At 45.6% G+C, this 17,792-nt stretch overlaps 1 protein-coding gene across 2 annotated transcripts; it reads left to right on the top strand.

Annotated features, from left to right (window-relative positions):
* The first annotated feature begins 24 nt into the window (after positions 1-24).
* On the top strand, positions 25-17,333 carry LOC311145550 (heterogeneous nuclear ribonucleoprotein U-like). 2 transcript variants are annotated; one of them, XM_084181819.1, is made up of 14 exons: positions 25-701; positions 1,616-1,730; positions 12,239-12,312; positions 12,434-12,573; positions 12,806-12,905; positions 13,040-13,152; positions 13,316-13,579; positions 13,666-13,785; positions 14,898-15,026; positions 15,264-15,432; positions 15,606-15,878; positions 15,996-16,258; positions 16,465-16,560; positions 16,655-17,333. In XM_084181819.1, exons 1-14 carry the CDS (start codon positions 227-229, stop codon positions 16,703-16,705), a joined length of 2,382 nt encoding a protein of 793 aa, XP_084037945.1. In that variant the 5' UTR covers positions 25-226; the 3' UTR covers positions 16,706-17,333. The 2 variants fall into 2 exon arrangements, with proteins under 2 accessions (XP_084037945.1, XP_084037944.1); XM_084181818.1 differs by having other exon boundaries at positions 54-701; positions 16,462-16,560.
* Positions 17,334-17,792: the final 459 nt, after the last annotated feature.

Raw genomic sequence — 17,792 nt, 5'->3', positions numbered from 1 at the left:
TGCCCCTGGCATGCTCTCAGCAGCAGCACAGATGTCAGTAGTGGGACGTGGTTAGAAAGGGTGCGGGCTTGGCGCAGTGGAAATTATAGGCGACTGCTATCACCAAGTCCGCCATCGTTGCACCGGGCTTTTGTCTTCGTGTTTCGAATTTCAAAAACACAGTCGACAATAGGGATTTTTTATCGAATTGTATCGATATTTATTTAATTATTTAATAGATAACACAATGAGCTCTATCAACGTGAAGAAGTTAAAGGTAAACGAGTTGAAGGACGAGTTGAAGAAGAGGCAGCTATCGGACAAGGGGCTGAAGGCGGATCTTATGGACCGGCTGCAGGCCGCGCTTAATGAAGAGGCTCTAGCCGGAGGAGCTGAGTCCGGGGAGAACGACCGCCAAGGCGACGGGGCTGTCGGCCTGAATGACATGGGCGTGGAGGACTTGGATGAAGACCTGGTTGAGGAGAGCATGGAGGCGGACGGAGTGGAGGATGGAGATAGTGGCGAAGGGAAAGCAGAGAATGAATGCGCCGATATCGACGATGATATGGGGGAAGAGGAGGATGCGGGAGTAGATATGGATAAATCGGACGAGGATGAAGATGCTCTACTGAAAGATGATGATGATGATGAGGAGGAGGAGATGGACAAATTCGATGATGATGATGATGATGCTGCTGCACTAGGGGCTCTCCCTGGCGAGGGTAAGCGATGCAAGCCAGCTAATCGACCCTGCTGCATGGTGCAGCGGCTAGCGTTCACGTCTTGAATGACAGTTCAGAATCAAAGATAGGTCAACCGGTTAGCCTGCTAAGCTTGCCAGCTAGGTCGGAATTTCTGCGAGGATCCATGTAGCTAGCTACTTGTAGACAATAAGGTTTTGTACGGTTGCACTTGACAGGTGTATGTTTTTACGCACTGGTTTTGTGTGCCGGGTTTGCATTTCTTCAAGCGGCAGACAAAGATACACTTTCTGGTGTGCAGTTGGTCGTTGGCTAGCTAGCTAGCTAGCATTAGCTGCTAAAGTGCGAAACAGTGGCTCCTACTGGCGAGAGAGAACGCAGCAGGCTGACTATATTTTCCCGTGAGACGGTTTGTTATTCCATAGGTATAAATAAGTCTGTGCGCATAGCCTAGTTTTATAACGTTGGTTTTAGGAAATGTGAAAGACAAGTTATCTAGCTAGCTGCTAGTCGTATCTAGCTTGGTTTGTTTTTTAACATTTTATTAATACAGTAAATACTGAGTTAGTATTTGGTCAAGGCTGGCATGGCTGTAGAAACTGAAAATGTGTGGTCCTTCACAAACATATCAATATCCACGGGGGGGGGGGGGGGGGGGTACTAACCGGTATTAAAGGGGGTATTGTTATTGCTTTTGATGGGTCCTTGTTATTCATGACTCCAGATCACCATATCTTTAATTCTTTTAAGATCTACCCTTCCCTTTGTAGTGGATACATTGCAACTCATGTAGATACCTGACAAACCAAAACACCTACCTAGCCACCTAGCTGAACTGTGTGGACCATCATGTAACACCTGGGTCGGGACGCACCGCACACTTGGGGGGCGGGACGCACCTCAATACCTGCTTTGTTATTGTTTTATTTCCAAAGGGGATGCGGACAAAGACACGAGCGCTGAGCAGAAGAATAAGAAGGGTGTTAAGAGACGCCGGGAGGAACATGGAAGGGGCTACTTTGAGTTTATTGAAGAAAGCAAGTACAGCCGGTAAGGATGGTGCAGTAGCCGGGTTAACCCTTGGTTAGCTCCGAGTCGCCCTGGCCTGTACAACTCCCAGCTCTCTGCCTTATCGACCTGCTGTGTTGACATTAACAGCCAACACAGTCCTTAATGCTACCCCTGACCCCTGCTGCTAAGAAACATAATTTTTTCAATTTACCTCTACATGGGCATTACCTTACTATAACCTGTTATTACTGAATACAGGGTTGACAGTATGCATGCAAAGCCCAACTGTAGTGTAGGTAATGGTGGTTGGTGCTATAGCTAGTTAGTGATAGGAAGGGTTATGGTGTGGTCTGGGGGGATGCTTTATTGAATGGGAAAGTCTGGATGCCGCTGGGAGGGTGCCTGACCCTCGCGCTGTGGGACAAAATAGGGTGGGGTGGTCTGTAGAACAAGTGCACCAATTAAGTATCTGTCTGTCTCTCTCTCTGTCTGTCCAGTTGTGTTAAGCTTAGGCAACTTTTATATGCTCTATTTTTTCCCCATGGTAGGCTGCAATAAAAGTGTGTGAGTGTGAGAGTGAGAGTGACATTGGTGAACTTTAGGTTACATTTCTGACTGATTTGTTTTATCACGCCCCGCAGTTTCATACTGAAGAATGCGACAAGCATTTGACCATTACAACTTTAACTCCATTGTTGAAAAATCCTGTCAGAACTGGTCAAAATGTAGCCTAGTGCAGTCTTTCCCCTATATTATTCTCTAGTTGAGACACAAAGGCCCCCAAAGCAACATTTACGCCTGCATGCACCAAAGTAGTTAATTGAAACCCATACAATGATAGGTTTTGTTTTGAATTCTGAGAGTGATTCGATTTATTAGGATCCCCATTAGCCGACGCCAATGGCGACAGCTAGTCTTACTGGGGTCTGACATATAACGAAAAATACATTACAGACAATTTACATACAGTACCAGTCAAAAGTTTGGACACACCTACTCATTCAAGGGTTTTTCTTTATTTTAACTATTTTCTACATTGTAGAATAATAGTGAAGAGAACAAAACTATGAAATAACACATATGGAATCATGTAGTAATCCAAAAAGTGTTAAACAAATCAAAATATATTTTATATTTCAAATAAAATTGTATTTGTCACAAGCGCCAAATACAACAGGTGTAGATATTACAGTGAAATTCTTACTTACAAGCCCTTAACCAACAATGCAGTTTTAAGAAAGAATACAAATAATAATAATAATAATATTATAAAAACAAAAATTATAATAATTTAAAAAGTAAAAATATCAATCAAAAACAAACAAACAAATATACAAAAAAATACTATATAAAATAATACGAAATAAAGGTAACAAATAATTAAAGAGCAGCAGTAAAAATAACAATAGCGAGGCTATATACAGGGGGTACCGGTTAGTCGAGGTAATTGGGGTAATATGTACATGTAAGTAGAGTTATTAAAGTGACTATGCATAGATAATAAACAGAGAGTAGCAGCAGCTTTAAAGAGGGGTGGGTGGGGGGGGCAATGCAAATAGTCTGGGTAGCCATTTGATTTGATGTTCAGGAGTCTTATGGCTTGGGGGTAGAAGCTGTTTAGAAGCCTCTTGGACCTAGAATTGGCGCTCCGGTACCACTTGCCTTGCGGTAGCAGAGAGAACAGTCTATGACTACGGTGGCTGGAGTCTTTGACAATTTATAGATCCTTCCTCTGACACCGCCTGGTATAGAGGTCCTGGATGGCAGGAAGCTTGGCCCCAGTGATGTACTGGGCCGTACGCACTACCCTCTGTAGTGCCTTGCGGTCGGAGGCCGAGCAGTTGCCATACCAGGCAGTGATGCAACCAGTCAAGATGCTCTCGATGGTGCAGCTGTAGAACCTTTTGAGGATCTGAGGACCCATACCAAATCTTTTCAGTCTCCTTAGGGGGAATAGGTTTTGTCGTGCCCTCTTCATGCTTGGACCATGTTAGTTTGTTGGTGATGTGGACACCAAGGAACTTGAAGCTCTCAACCTGCTCCACTACAGCCCTGTCGATGAGAATGGGGGCGTGCTCGGTCCTCTTCTTTTTCCTGTAGTCCACAATCATTTCCTTTGTATTGATCACGTTGCGGGAGAGGTTGTTGTCCTGGCACCACACGGCCACAGGTCTCTGACCTCCTCCCTATAGGCTGTCTCGTCGTTGTTGGTGATCAGGCCTAGCACTGTTGTGTCATCGGCAAACTTAATGATGGTGTTGGAGTCGTGCCTGGCCATGCAGTCATGAGTGAACAGGGAGTACAGGAGGGGACTGAGCACGCACCCCTGAGGGGCCCCTGTGTTGAGGATCAGCGTGGCGGATGTGTTGTTACCTACCCTTACAACCTGGGGGCGGCCCGTCAGGAAGTCCAGGATTCAGTTGCAGAGGGAGGTGTTTAGTCCCAGGGTCCTTAGCTTAGTGATGAGCTTTGAGGGCACTATGGTGTTGAACGCTGAGCTGTAGTCATTGAATAGCATTCTCACATAGGTGTTCCTTTTGTCCAGGTGTGAAAGGGCAGTGTGGAGCGCAATAGAGATTGCATCATCTGTGGATCTGTTGGGGCCATATGCAAATTGAAGTGGGTCTATGGTTTCTGGAATAATGGTGTTGATGTGAGCCATGACCAGCCTTTCAAAGCACTTCATGGCTACAGACGTGAGTGCTATGGGTCAGTAGTCATTTAGGCAGGTTACCTTAGTGTTCTTGGGGACAGGGACTATGGTGGTCTGCTTGAAACATGTTGGTATTACAGACTCAGACAGGGAGAGTTTGAAAATGTCAGTGAAGACACTTGCCAGTTGGTCAGCGCATGCTCGGATCGGAGTACACGTCCTGGTAATCCTGCGGCCTTGTGAATATTGACCTGTTTAAAGGTCGTACTCACATCGGCTACGGAGAACGTGATCACACAGTCATCCGGAACAGCTGATGCTCTCATGCATGTTTCAGTTTTACTTGCCTCGAAGCGAGAATAGAATAAATTTAGCTCGTCTGGTAGGCTCGTGTCACTGGGCAGCTCGCGGCTGTGCTTCCCTTTGTAGTCTGTAATAGTTTGCAAGCCCTGCCACATTCGACGAGCGTCGGAGACGGTGTAGTACGATTCAATCTTAGTCCTGTATTGACGCTTTGCCTGTTTGATGGTTCGTCGGAGGGCATAGCGGGATTTCTTATAAGCTTCCGGGTTAGAGTCCCGCTCCTTGAAAGCGGCAGCTCTACCCTTTAGCTCAGTGCGGATATTGCCTGTAATCCATGGCTTCTGGTTGGGGTACGTACAGTCACTGGGGACGACGTCATCGATGCACTTATTGATGATGCCAGTGACTGATGTGGTGTACTCCTCAATGCCATCGGAAGAATCCCAGAACATATTCCAGTCTGTGCTAGCAAAACAGTCCTGTAGCTTAGCATCTGCTTCATCTGACCACTTTTTTATTGACCGAGTCACTGGTGCTTCCTGCTTTAGTTTTTGCTTGCAGAAATCAGGAGGATAGAATTATGGTCAGATTTTCCAAATGGAGGGCGGGGGAGAGCTTTGTACGCGTCTCTGTGTGTGGAGTAAATGTGGTCTAGAGTTTTTTTCTAGACCACATTTAACATGCTGGTATAAATTAGGTCAAACGGATTTAAGTTTCCCTGCATTAAAGTCCCCGGCCACTAGGAGCGCCGCCTCTGGATGAGCGTTTTCCTGTTTGCTTATGGCCGTATACAGCTCATTGAGTGCGGCCTTAAATTTTAGATTCTTCAAAGTAGCCACCATTTGCCTTGATGACAGCTTTGCACACGCTTGGCATTCTCTCAACCAGCTTCACCTGGAATGCTTTTCCCACAGTCTTGAAGGAGTTCCCACATATGCTGAGCACTTGTTGGCTGCTTTTCCTTCACTCTGCGGTCCAACTCATCCCAAACCATCTCAATTGGGTTTAGGTCGGGGGATTGTGGAGGTCAGGTCATCTGATGCAGCACTCCATCACTCTCCTTCTTGGTCAAATATCCCTTACATTGCCTGGAGGTGTGTTGGGTCATTGTCCTGTTGAAAAACAAATGATTGTCCCACTAAGCCCAAACCAGATGGGATGGCGTATCGCTGCAGAATGCTGTGGTAGCCATGCTGGTTAAGTGTGCCTTGAATTTGTCACCAGTGACAGTGTCACCAGCAAAGCACCCCCACACCATCACATCTCCTCCATGCTTCACGGTGGGAACTACACAAGTGGAGATAATCCGTTCACCTACACTGCGTCTCACAAAGACAAAGCGGTTGGAACCAAACATCTCTAATGTGGACTTCAGAACAAAGGACAGATTTCCACCGGTCAAATGTCCATTGCTTGTGTTTCTTGGCCCAAGCAAGTCTCTTTTTCTTATTGGTGTCCTTTAGTAGTGGTTTCTATGCAGCAATTCGACCATGAAGGCCTGATTCATGCAGTCTCCTCTAAACAGATGATGTTGAGATGTGTCTGTTACTTGAACTCTGTGAAGCACATATTTGGGCTGTAATTTCTGAGGCTGGTAACTCTAATGAACTTATCCTCTGCAGCAGAGGTAACTCTAGGTCTTCCTTTCCTGTGGCGGTCCTCATGAGAGCCAGTTTCATCATAGCGGTTGATGGTTTTTGCGACTGCACTTGAAGAAACTTTCAAAGTTCTTGAAATGTTCCATTCCAATTGACTGACCTTCATGTCTTAAAGTAATGATGGACTGTCGTTTCTCTTTGCTTAATTGAGCTGTTCTTGCCATAATATGGACTTGGTCTTTTACCAAATAGGGCTATCTTCTGTATACACCCCCCCCTATCTTGTCACAACTCAACTGATTGGCTCAAATGATTAACAAGGAAAGAAATTCCACAAATGACCTTTTAACAAGGCACACCTGTTAATTGAAATGCATTCCAGGTGACTACCTCATGAAGCTGGTTGAGAGAATGCCAAGAGTGTGCAAAGCTGTCATCAAGGCAAAGGGTGGCTACTTTGAAGAATCTCAAATATAAAATATATTTTGATTTGTTTAACACTTTGTTTGTTACTAGATGATTCCATATGTGTTATTTCATAGTTGTGATATCTTCACTATTATTCTACAATGTAAAAAAAATAGTAAAAATGAAGAAAAACCCTGGAATGAGTAGATGTGTCCAAACTTTTGACTGGTACTGTACATTTAAAAACATGAACATGTAGTGTGTGTGTGTGTGGGTATGTGTGCATCTATCCGTTACACATACATGTCAGTACATACAAACAACAAGTAGGTCACATGGGGGTGAGACGTTCTGCCGTGAGGTGTTGCTTTATGTTTTTCGAAGCCAGGTTTGCTGTTCACTTGCGCTATATAAGATGGAAGGGAGTTCCATGCACTCATGGCTCTGTATAATACTGTACGTTTCCTTGAATTTGTCCTGGACCTGGGGACTGTGAAAAGACCCCTGGTGGCGTATCTGGTGGGGTAAGTGTGCGTGTCAGTGCTGTGTGTAAGTTGACTATGCAAACAATTTGGAATTTCCAACACATGTTTCTTATAAAAACAAGAAATGACGCAGTCAGTCTTTCCTCAACTCTTAGACTGGCATGTACAGTGAGGGAAAAAAGTATTTGATCCCCTGCTGATTTTGTACGTTTGCCCACTGACAAAGAAATGATCAGTCTATAATTTTAATGGTAGGTTTATTTGAACAGTGAGAGACAGAATAACACCAACAAAATCCAGAAAAACGCATGTCAAAAATGTTATAAATTGATTAGCATTTTAATGAGGGAAATAAGTATTTGACCCCTCTGCAAAACATGACTTAGTACTTGGTGGCAAAACCCTTGTTGGCAATCACAGGTCAGACGTTTCTTGTAGTTTGCCACCAGGTTTGCACACATCTCAGGAGGGATTTTGTCCCACTCCTCTTTGCAGATCTTCTCCAAGTCATTAAGGTTTCGAGGCTGACGTTTGGCAACTCGAACCTTCAGCTCCCTCCACAGATTTTCTATGGGATTAAGGTCTGGAGACTGGCTAGGCCACACCAGGACCTTAATGTGCTTCTTCTTGAGCCTCTCCTTTGTTGCCTTGGCCGTGTGTTTTGGTTCATTGTCATGCTGGAATACCCATCCACGACCCATTTTCAATGCCCTGGCTGAGGGAAGGAGGTTCTCACCCAAGATTTGACGGTACATGGCCCCGTCCATCGTCCCTTTGATGCGGTGAAGTTGTCCTGTCCCCTTAGCAGAACCCCCCCCCCCCCCCCCGTTATCATAATGTTTCCACCTCCATGTTTGATGGTGGGGATGGTGTTCTTGGGGTCATAGGCAGCATTCCTCCTCCTCCAAAATACGGCGAGTTGAGTTGATGCCAAAGAGCTCCATTTTGGTCTCATCTGACCACAACACTTTCACCCAGTTCTCCTCTGAATGATTCAGATGTTCATTGGCAAACTTCAGACGGGCATGTATATGTGCTTTCTTGAGCAGGGGGACCTTGCGGGCGCTGCAGGATTTCAGTCCTTCACGGCGTAGTGTGTTACCAATTGTTTTCTTGGTGACTATGGTCCCAGCTGCCTTGAGATCATTGACAAGATCCTCCCGTGTAGTTCTGGGCTGATTCCTCACCGTTCTCATGACCATTGCAACTCCACGAGGTGAGATCTTGCATGGAGCCCCAGGCCGAGGGAGATTGACAGTTATTTTGTGTTTCTTCCATTTGCAAATAATCGCACCAATTGTTGTCACCTTCTCACCAAGCTGCTTGGCGATGGTCTTGTAGCCCATTCCAGCCTTGTGTAGGTCTACAATCTTGTCCCTGACATCCTTGGAGAGCTCTTTGGTCCCTTTAAGAGTGTGCTCCTAATCTCAGCTCGTTACCTGTATAAAAGACACCTGGGAGCCAGAAATCTTCTGATTGAGAGGGGGTCAAATACTTATTTCCCTCCATTAAAATGCAAATCATTTTATAACATTTTTGACATGTTGTTTTTGTTGTTATTCTGTCTCTCACTGTTCAAATAAACCTACCATTAAAATTATAGACTGATCATTTCTTTGTCAGTGGGCAAACGTACAAAATCAGCAGGGGATCAAATACTTTTTTCCCTCACTGTATAGTATTAATATATCTGATTACAATGAAGAGCAAGACGTGCCACTCTGTTCTGGTCCAGCTGCAGCTTAACTAGGTAATAATCAAGATAAGATCAAACTAGAGCCTGCAGGACTTGCTTTGTGGAGTGTGGTGTTAAAAATACAGATAATCTCTTTATATTATGGACAGACCTCTCCCCATTGAATCTATATGTTTTGACCATGACTAGGGCTGTTGCGGTGACCGTATTACCGCCACACCGGCTGTCACGAGTCATGAAGTCAGTCAAATACCACATGACCATTTAGTCACGGTAATTAGGCTTCTCCAAGCTCTGATGCTGCTGCTGGTCATTAGTAGCCTACCAAACTTGCTAACTGCCTGGTACTCAGAACTCTATTGTCCCTCTAATCACTCTGACGTCAATGCAAATGTTTTCGAAAATCTAATCAAACACTTCATGAGAGCCCATGAGCTCATGTTGCTCAACATTTCTATAGGCTATGCAATTGTGGGAGAAAACAGAGTGATGGCCTCTAATAAAAAGAGGAGGATCCCATCAGCTTTCTATAGGCTAGGCCTACTATATTTATTTCTCAACTTTCCTCATATTAAGCACATTTCTTATATTTACAAAAGGAGTATAGCCTACCTGGCTGGCATGAAATAAAACACGGGGAAAAGCGTCCTCCATTTGCTATTTAAGTGCATAGATGACATCTATTTTTTCCCGCTGCACCTGTTTCGATACAGGTGCATGATAATGGTCCATTCTAAATCAAAACAAATGTCATACATATATTATTTAGTAAAGACAAGATGAAATCAAGAATAGTCTGATGGGTGACAATATTAGCCTATCACTTGTGAATTATATATTATCACTTGTGAATGATGCCCAGCATAAGAAACAAAGCTTTTTTTTGCAACTTTTTCGAATCATAGTGGCACACCTCATGTAGCCTAGCCCATAGGCCTATATGTTTTAATAAGGTTTGGATCACAACTAAAGTGGCCAAATAACTTCTTAAAATTAAGCACATTAATCCGCTTTACAAGGGGTGTAGAGCCTAACTGGCATATATAAGCAGCGCGTGAGTTTCAAATTTGGGGAAGATAATTTTCACCCAAAAAATTCACCTTTTATAATAAAAGCATTACATGCATAATTGCATTTGCGGTCACTTTTGATAATGGTGTTTTCAGCTATTGGAACATTCGCGCTTATAGCCTACTACCATGTGTGCATTGCTGCGCTTATAATGTGAAGAAATAGCCTAATAGTTTATCAACATTTTAAGCTAAACGTTATGATCTGTTGCGTCAGCCACATTGCATAAAAAGGTTTTTTGATGCTAGTGGTTGTATTAATTTGGGATCTATCGAATCCCGCAACTGTCCCAGACTATGTTTGGAATATTTATTTATCGCACAGAATATAATAGGTTGATTTTTGTACTATGGGGGATGGTAGATTGACATAGGCTAGTGCATTTGCTGTTCGTAAGGCCTACTCATCTTGTTGGCTGACGAAAAGTAAATGTGGACAGTTCTTCCAACATTTTCAATATGCACCTCGGAATTGGATAAGAACGCGCGCAGTTGCGTCCCGGATGTGTCTGTCTTAACTTGTAGCCAGTGAGAAAAACCCGATCACGTGAAGGAGAGCAGTGCGAGTTAGAGACGTTTCGGATTGCGCAGCACACTCCGGGAGAAGGGCACAATGCAGCACTACGCGCCGCAAAAGGCATGGATTTTTTTAGGGTGCATTACGGCCACAAAGGGGATGCCGCCGTGAAATTTGAGGCATTATCAAATGCTTGTCAAATTGTGAATGAGAGACTATTGGAGTGTGTACAGCCTGCGCAAAAAACTAAGCAGAGTTCATGCCTTTTCAAGCGACTTTTGCATGCAGCCTTTCAATGTATTAAAAATCAAAACATATAGCCCAACGTTGTTAGAATAACTAAAGTTACATTAATAACTCTAAATTAAGCATATAGGAGTACCCGTGTAGCTCAGTTGGTAGAGCATGGCGCTTGCAACGCCAGGGTTGTGGGTTCGATTCCCACAGGGGGGCAGTATGGGGGGGAAAAAATGTGTGCACTCACTAACTGTAAGTCGCTCTGGATAAGAGCGTCTGCTAAATGACTAAAATATAAAATGTTAACCACTCAACACAGAATAGCCGCATGTGCGCACTCCCTCAAATCATTTGGAGAAAATATTTATTTTTTATTCAGCTTTGTTCAATTGTATTCTTGATACTATAAAATAATACAAAATAATGCCACGGAATCATAAGCAAATCTTGTCTGCTAAATTAAACTAGTGTAGCCCACAGTCATTTGGCATAGGCAGATCAGGACCTAAAATAAGGACAACTCAAGAGTATCCTATTATTTTCTTCTGAAATAGACTACATTTTCTTCATATCATGCTTCTTTAGACCTGTCTAAAAAAAATGGATTTATTGTGAAGGTGTGGGCTATATTACATGGATTTATTAGACTTATTAAAATGGCTTGTAGGCTATGTGTGGAAGCCAGGAGATGCTAAATGTGTTGATGTTAATTAACGGTCAATTACCGTGAGACCGACAGTTATTTGCTTGACAATCACCGGCTGATGAAATTTCGTGACCGCCACAGCCCTAACCATGACCGTTTACAATCTAAGGTAACACCAAGTAATTTAGTCTCCTCAACTTGTTCAACAGCCACACCATTCATTACCAGATTCAGCTGAGGTCTAGAACTTAGGGAATGATTTGTACCAAATGCAATGCTCTTAGTTTTAGAGATGTTCAGGACCAGTTTATTACTGGCCACCCATTCCAAAACAGACTGCAACTCTTTGTTAAGGGTTTCAGTGACTTCATTAGCTGTGGTTGCTGATGCATACATGGTTGAATCATCAGCATACATGGACACACATGCTTTGTTTAATGCCAGTGGCAGGTCATTGGTAAAAATAGAAAAGAGTAGAGGCCTAGAGAGATGCCCAGCGGTACACCACACTTTACATGTTTGACATTAGAGAAGCTTCCATTAAAGAATACCCTCTGAGTTCTATTAGATAGATAGCTCTGAATCCAAAGGACAAAGACTTTCCTCTAGGCTCAGATTAAAGATATGACAGATAGGAGTGGCAATGGAGTCAACTACCATCCTCAGTAGCTTTCCATCTAAGGTGTCAATGCCAGGAGGTTTGTCATTATTGATCGATAACAATAATGTTTTTAATCACCTCTCCCACACTAACTTTACAAAATTAAAACTTGCAATGCTTTTCTTTCATTATCTGTTTTTTTATACATGAGTACGATGGCTCACTGTTTGTTGTTGGCATTTCCTGCCTAAGTTTGCCCACTTGAGTGAGAGACGTGTCCCTCCAGTGTCCTCCCCTGCCTGACCCCTCACCCCTTAATCTGCTCTCTTCCAGGGCCAAGTCCCCCCAGCCCCCCCTGGAGGAAGAGGACGAGGAGTTTGACGACACCACTGTCTGCCTGGACACCTGTGAGTACACACACACACCTGCAGCAGTGCACATTTTTTACTTGAACTGTGAAGTTCACAAGTGTGTGTGTGTGTGTGTGTGTGTGTGTGTGTGTGTGTGTGTGTGTGTGTGTGACCACAGATAACAGTGACCTGCACTTCAAGGTGTCCCGGGACCGTTACAGCGCGTCATCCCTCACCATGGAGAGCTTTGCCTACCTGTGGGCTGGAGGCAGGGCTTCCTACGGAGTAGCTCAGGGCAGGGCCTGCTTTGAGATGAAGGTGAGGAGAGATATCATCATCATCAACAACACACACACACAAACACACACGTGGTCAATCAATCAATCAATCGAACAAGTTTATTTTATAAATCCCTTTTTACATCAGCAGTTGTCACAAAGTGCTTTACAGATACTCAGCCTAAAACCACTGATGCCTCAAGATGGTGAAGAGACAGAACATCATGACAAACACCCATACACACTCCTCACCCTCGGTGTGTTCTCCCCAGATCATCGAGAAGATCCCAGTAAAACATATCTCCAGTAAAGGCATGGACATCCACGAGGTTCTGGTGGGCTGGTCACTAGCCAATGGAACACTGTTACTGGGTGAGTGAACCATTAGACCAACCAATAGAATTCAGTGGACTCCTGATATCTGCTAAGGGAAACCTGTGGTGTGTTGTGCTGTTGTATGGTAACTCCTTGTCTGACTGTGTGACTGTCTGCTTTGACGTCCTCAGGAGAGGAGGAACACTCGTATGCCTTCTCTGCCAAAGGGAGGAAAACAACCAACTGTGTCACAGTAGACTTCGGAGAGTGCTTCGACGAAAACGATGTCGTCGGATGCCTGATAGTAAGATATTTTAATGATCACTTTGTTTGTCACATTTCGCTCAAAGAGCTAAATAGCCACTTGTTGTCTCAAGAGAAGTTTCTAAAAAAAAACATCAGCTAACAGATAAAACTGCTGCTGCTGCTTTTTCCACTGATGATGATGATGTTTGTCCTCCCTCCAGAACTTTGAAGGCTCGGAGGTAGAGCTGTCGTTCAGTAAGAACGGTCAGGACCTAGGCGTGGCCTTCAAGGTGGACAAGGCATCTCTGGATGGACGGCCCCTCTTCCCTCACGTCCTCTGTCACAACTGTGCTGTAGAGTTCAACTTCGGCCAGAGGGAGGCACCACTGTTCGTCCCACCGGCCGGCTACTGCTTCCTACAGCAGGTCCCCGTGAGCAAGAGGGTCCGAGGCCCCAAGGGGCCCGACGCCAAGGACGACTGTGAGGTGAGTGCGTGCTGGATTTCATATTATTGAATGCCCATGTGGTATTTTCGTTGCAGCCATGATTCAAATGTCTCTTACTCTCCCAGGTGATCGTGATGGTAGGGCTGCCTGGCGCTGGGAAGACGGCATGGGTCACCAAGCACACTCAGGAGCACCCAGGGAAATACAACATCCTGGGAACCAACACCATCCTGGAGAAGATGATGGTGAGTGATGCTGAAAGGGAAAGGACAGTTCTACAGTTCAGCAGTTCAGCTTAAAGGGACAGGACAGTTCACCTTAAAGAGACACCTCACCGTAAAGGGGCAGTTCAGCTGAAAGGGACACCTCACCGTAAAGGGGCAGTTCAGCTGAAAGGGACAGCTCACCGTAAAGGGGCAGTTCAGCTGAAAGGGACACCTCACCGTAAAGGGGCAGTTCAGCTGAAAGGGACAGCTCACCGTAAAGGGGCAGTTCAGCTGAAAGGGACACCTCACCGTAAAGGGGCAGTTCAGCTGAAAGGGACAGCTCACCGTAAAGGGGCAGTTCAGCTGAAAGGGACACCTCACCGTAAAGGGGCAGTTCAGCTGAAAGGGACACCTCACCGTAAAGGGGCAGTTCAGCTGAAAGGGACACCTCACCGTAAAGGGGCAGTTCAGCTGAAAGGGACACCTCACCGTAAAGGGGCAGTTCAGCTGAAAGGGACAGCTCACCGTAAAGGGCCAGTTCAGCTGAAAGGGACAGCTCACCGTAAAGGGCCAGTTCAGCTGAAAGGGACACCTCACAGTAAAGGGGCAGTTCAGCTGAAAGGGACAGCTCACCGTAAAGGGGCAGTTCAGCTGAAAGGGACAGCTCACCGTAAAGGGGCAGTTCAGCTGAAAGGGACAGCTCACCGTAAAGGGGCAGTTCAGCTGAAAGGGACACCTCACCGTAAAGGGGCAGTTCAGCTGAAAGGGACAGCTCACCGTAAAGGGGCAGTTCAGCTGAAAGGGACAGCTCACCGTAAAGGGGCAGTTCAGCTGAAAGGGACACCTCACCGTAAAGGGGCAGTTCAGCTGAAAGGGACACCTCACCGTAAAGGGGCAGTTCAGCTGAAAGGGACAGCTCACCGTAAAGGGGCAGTTCAGCTGAAAGGGACAGCTCACCGTAAAGGGGCAGTTCAGCTGAAAGGGACAGCTCACCGTAAAGGGGCAGTTCAGCTGAAAGGGACAGCTCACCGTAAAGGGTCAGTTCAGCTGAAAGGGACAGCTCACCGTAAAGGGGCAGTTCAGGTTGAAGGTACAGTTACCCCAAAGTCAGATGATTCCATACCTCAAAATTGTCTATTCTCCTTTGCCAGATCGCCAGTCTGAAACGCCAAATGAAGGACGTCATCAAACTAACCGCCATCTCCCAGCGTGCACCTCTTTTCCTGGGAAAATTCATTGAGATCGCTGCTCGCAAAAAGCGCAACTACATCCTGGACCAGGTAACCATGGTTACCCACACTGAAGCTTTTATTTTTGTGTATCGTTTCAATTGTCGTTGTTTTTGAATATTTAGATGCCTTGTGAACAAACAAAATTTTATTAAGTCAGCATCATCATGAGAAACAAATACTACTCGGTTGTATGGCAGTGTGAAAATGGAATGATTTCAGTAGGTGTATGGTTGGATATGACTTTAACTCTTGTACCTGTCTCTCTTCCCTCTCTCTCTCTGCCAGACCAATGTGTCGGCCCCGGCCCAGAGGAGGAAGATGTGTCTGTTTGCAGGCTTCCAGAGGAAGGCTGTGGTGGTGTGTCCTACTGACGACGACTACAAGCAGAGGACACAGAAGAAAGCCGAGACGGACGGGAAAGACGTCCCCGAGCACGCCGTACTCAAGATGAAAGGTGAGCTACAGCAGCCTAGAACACCTGACAGCCATAACACCTGTTACCTGTATCAATAACACATGAGAGCTTACATTACATTTTAGTCCTTTGGCAGACACTTCTATTCGGGCTGACCGACTGATTTGGTAGGGGTTGATATATCTGACTGTTTCCCTCCCTTCCCCCTGTAGGCATCTACACCCTGCCGGAGCCAGGGGATTGCTTCAGTGAGGTGAGCTTCGTGGAGCTGCAGAAGGACGAGGCCTCCAAGCTGCTGGACTTGTACAAGGAGGAGAGTCGCTCCGCCCTGCCCCCAGAGAAGAAGGCCAACCAGGGTGGCACGCCGCCCAAGAGAGGGGGCAACCACCGCGGCCGTGGGGGCAGAGGGCAGGGGCAGTGGGGAGGAGGTCAGGGACAGAGGGGGGGGCGAGGAGGCTTCCAGATCAGAAGCAACTTCAGGGGAGGTGAGCAGTGTGTATTTGACTCTGCAAGTAACTCTAATACCTGAGGTGTATGTCTGTATGTTTGTGTACTTGGTATGTACAATATATATATTGATCTGTGTGTTTGTCTCTGCCCAGGCCCAGGACCTCGTGGTGGATTCAGTCGTCCTCCCAGAGGTTTCCTCCCTCCTCCGGCCTTCCGAGGGGGCTTCTCCAACCGGGGCAACAGGGGGGGCGGGGGCATGCCCAGCAGGGGGGTCGCACCTAGGGGTGGTCATGGCAGGGTCAACATGGGGAACATGGGGGGTAACAGGGGAGGCAATATGCACAGAGGCAGCATAACCCGCGGAGGAGGTGGAGGTGGAAGAGGACGTGGGGACAACAGGGGCAACTTCACACAGGTGGGTCACTAGTTACCTGATAGTATCCTTGACTACGACTACACCGAGTCTGACTATCAGCTAGAGTGGATTGTTGGATTATTTAATTTCTATATAGGTTTCTGTATATAACAACAACATACAGTACATTTGTATAACTCACCAATTGTACTGGAGGTCAGCTGGCAGTCCCAGGTGTCTAATGGCTGTTGTGTTTTCTGCAGAAGTTCAGAGGCAGAGGAGGCAACAATCGCGGCTTCAACAAGAACAGCAACTTTGGCATGAACAAGGCTCAGGCCTTCAACCAGAGCTGGCAGCAGGGGGTATGTACTGCTCCTGATGGAGCTGGACGTTGCACCTTAGGACCAATGGAATGGTTAAAAACTCTTACCTTTAACCTCTGTCTTCCATCTTTAGTTCTGGAACCAGAAGCCATGGAGCCAACAGTACCACCCAGGATACTACTGAGCATGTGTGGTAGAGAGACTGACTGACAGCACACAGACACATCCCGTCCACCCCGGCGAATCCCGTTACTCTCCATTTTACCTTCTCCCCCTCCTCCTTTTTCCTCTCCTCTTCCTTCGTTTTAGGAAGAAAGAGCATTCCACTGCTGAGATGGACTGCGGGTTCCGAGACAAAGACAACGAACGCTTTCTGGGCTCCTTTTCTTTCTGCGTTTTGGTTTTGTGTATTGCTTTTACGTTTCAGGGCCGGAGCTCTCGAACGTTCGCCTTCAGAAACCTTGGCTTTCATCCAGCATGTGATGTCTCTTCAAAAATATTTTCAGGGTTCTGTGTTTTTATCTGTAAAGATGTACTTTTTACTACAATGATGATGATAGATATTTCTTTCTGATTTTTTGCTTCATATTAAGTTGTTTTATGTTTTTAAGAATCAGGAGAGGCTAGCACTCACTTTAGACACGTGGCATTCGTGAGGTGTCGTAATTCTAGTCTTGCTGCAAATACGTTAGTTTCTAGTAAGTAAAGTGAAGTTTAAGCTGTAATAAAAAATGATATGCTTAAAAAATATATGTAAGTGTAATTTAACTAACAGACAGCCAACGTTTACAATAAACACAGGAATTGCTCTCAATGGTGCATCTTACTTGGTATGCAAATCCAAATGTTTGAATGTCAAAGGTATTAGAAGAGCCTTTGATATGAGAAGCACCCTCTCAGATAGAGTAGCTGTCTTGTTAAAAATGAGTAAAATGTCTAGCTATATCCTGTATCTGTGGCTCATACATCCAATCTTAAGACCAAGGCCGTCCAGTAAGGCACTCCTTTATCTATCTTGAGTGGTCACTTACCCAGTACTCCGTACCAGAGCAGATGGGCCACTCCATGATGCCTGGGGTGCGTTCAGTAGAGCACAACGTTATCCAACATTCAGATCAGGGATGGGCAATAGGCGGCCCGCCCCCCTTTTGAAGGCCCTCGGACCAATTTCAAAATGTGGTTGTGCATCAGCAGTTTATCGTTTGTAATGTCAGTCACTGATAGTGACTCAATTAGTAATCATGGTCGAATTACCTCCTGGGGGGCCCCCA

The sequence above is a fragment of the Coregonus lavaretus genome (genome assembly GCF_964263955.1).
Source record: "Coregonus lavaretus genome assembly, chromosome: 18".
In the NCBI taxonomy this organism is placed as follows: domain Eukaryota; kingdom Metazoa; phylum Chordata; class Actinopteri; order Salmoniformes; family Salmonidae; genus Coregonus; species Coregonus lavaretus.
This window is presented reverse-complemented; position numbering and strand designations above follow the sequence as displayed.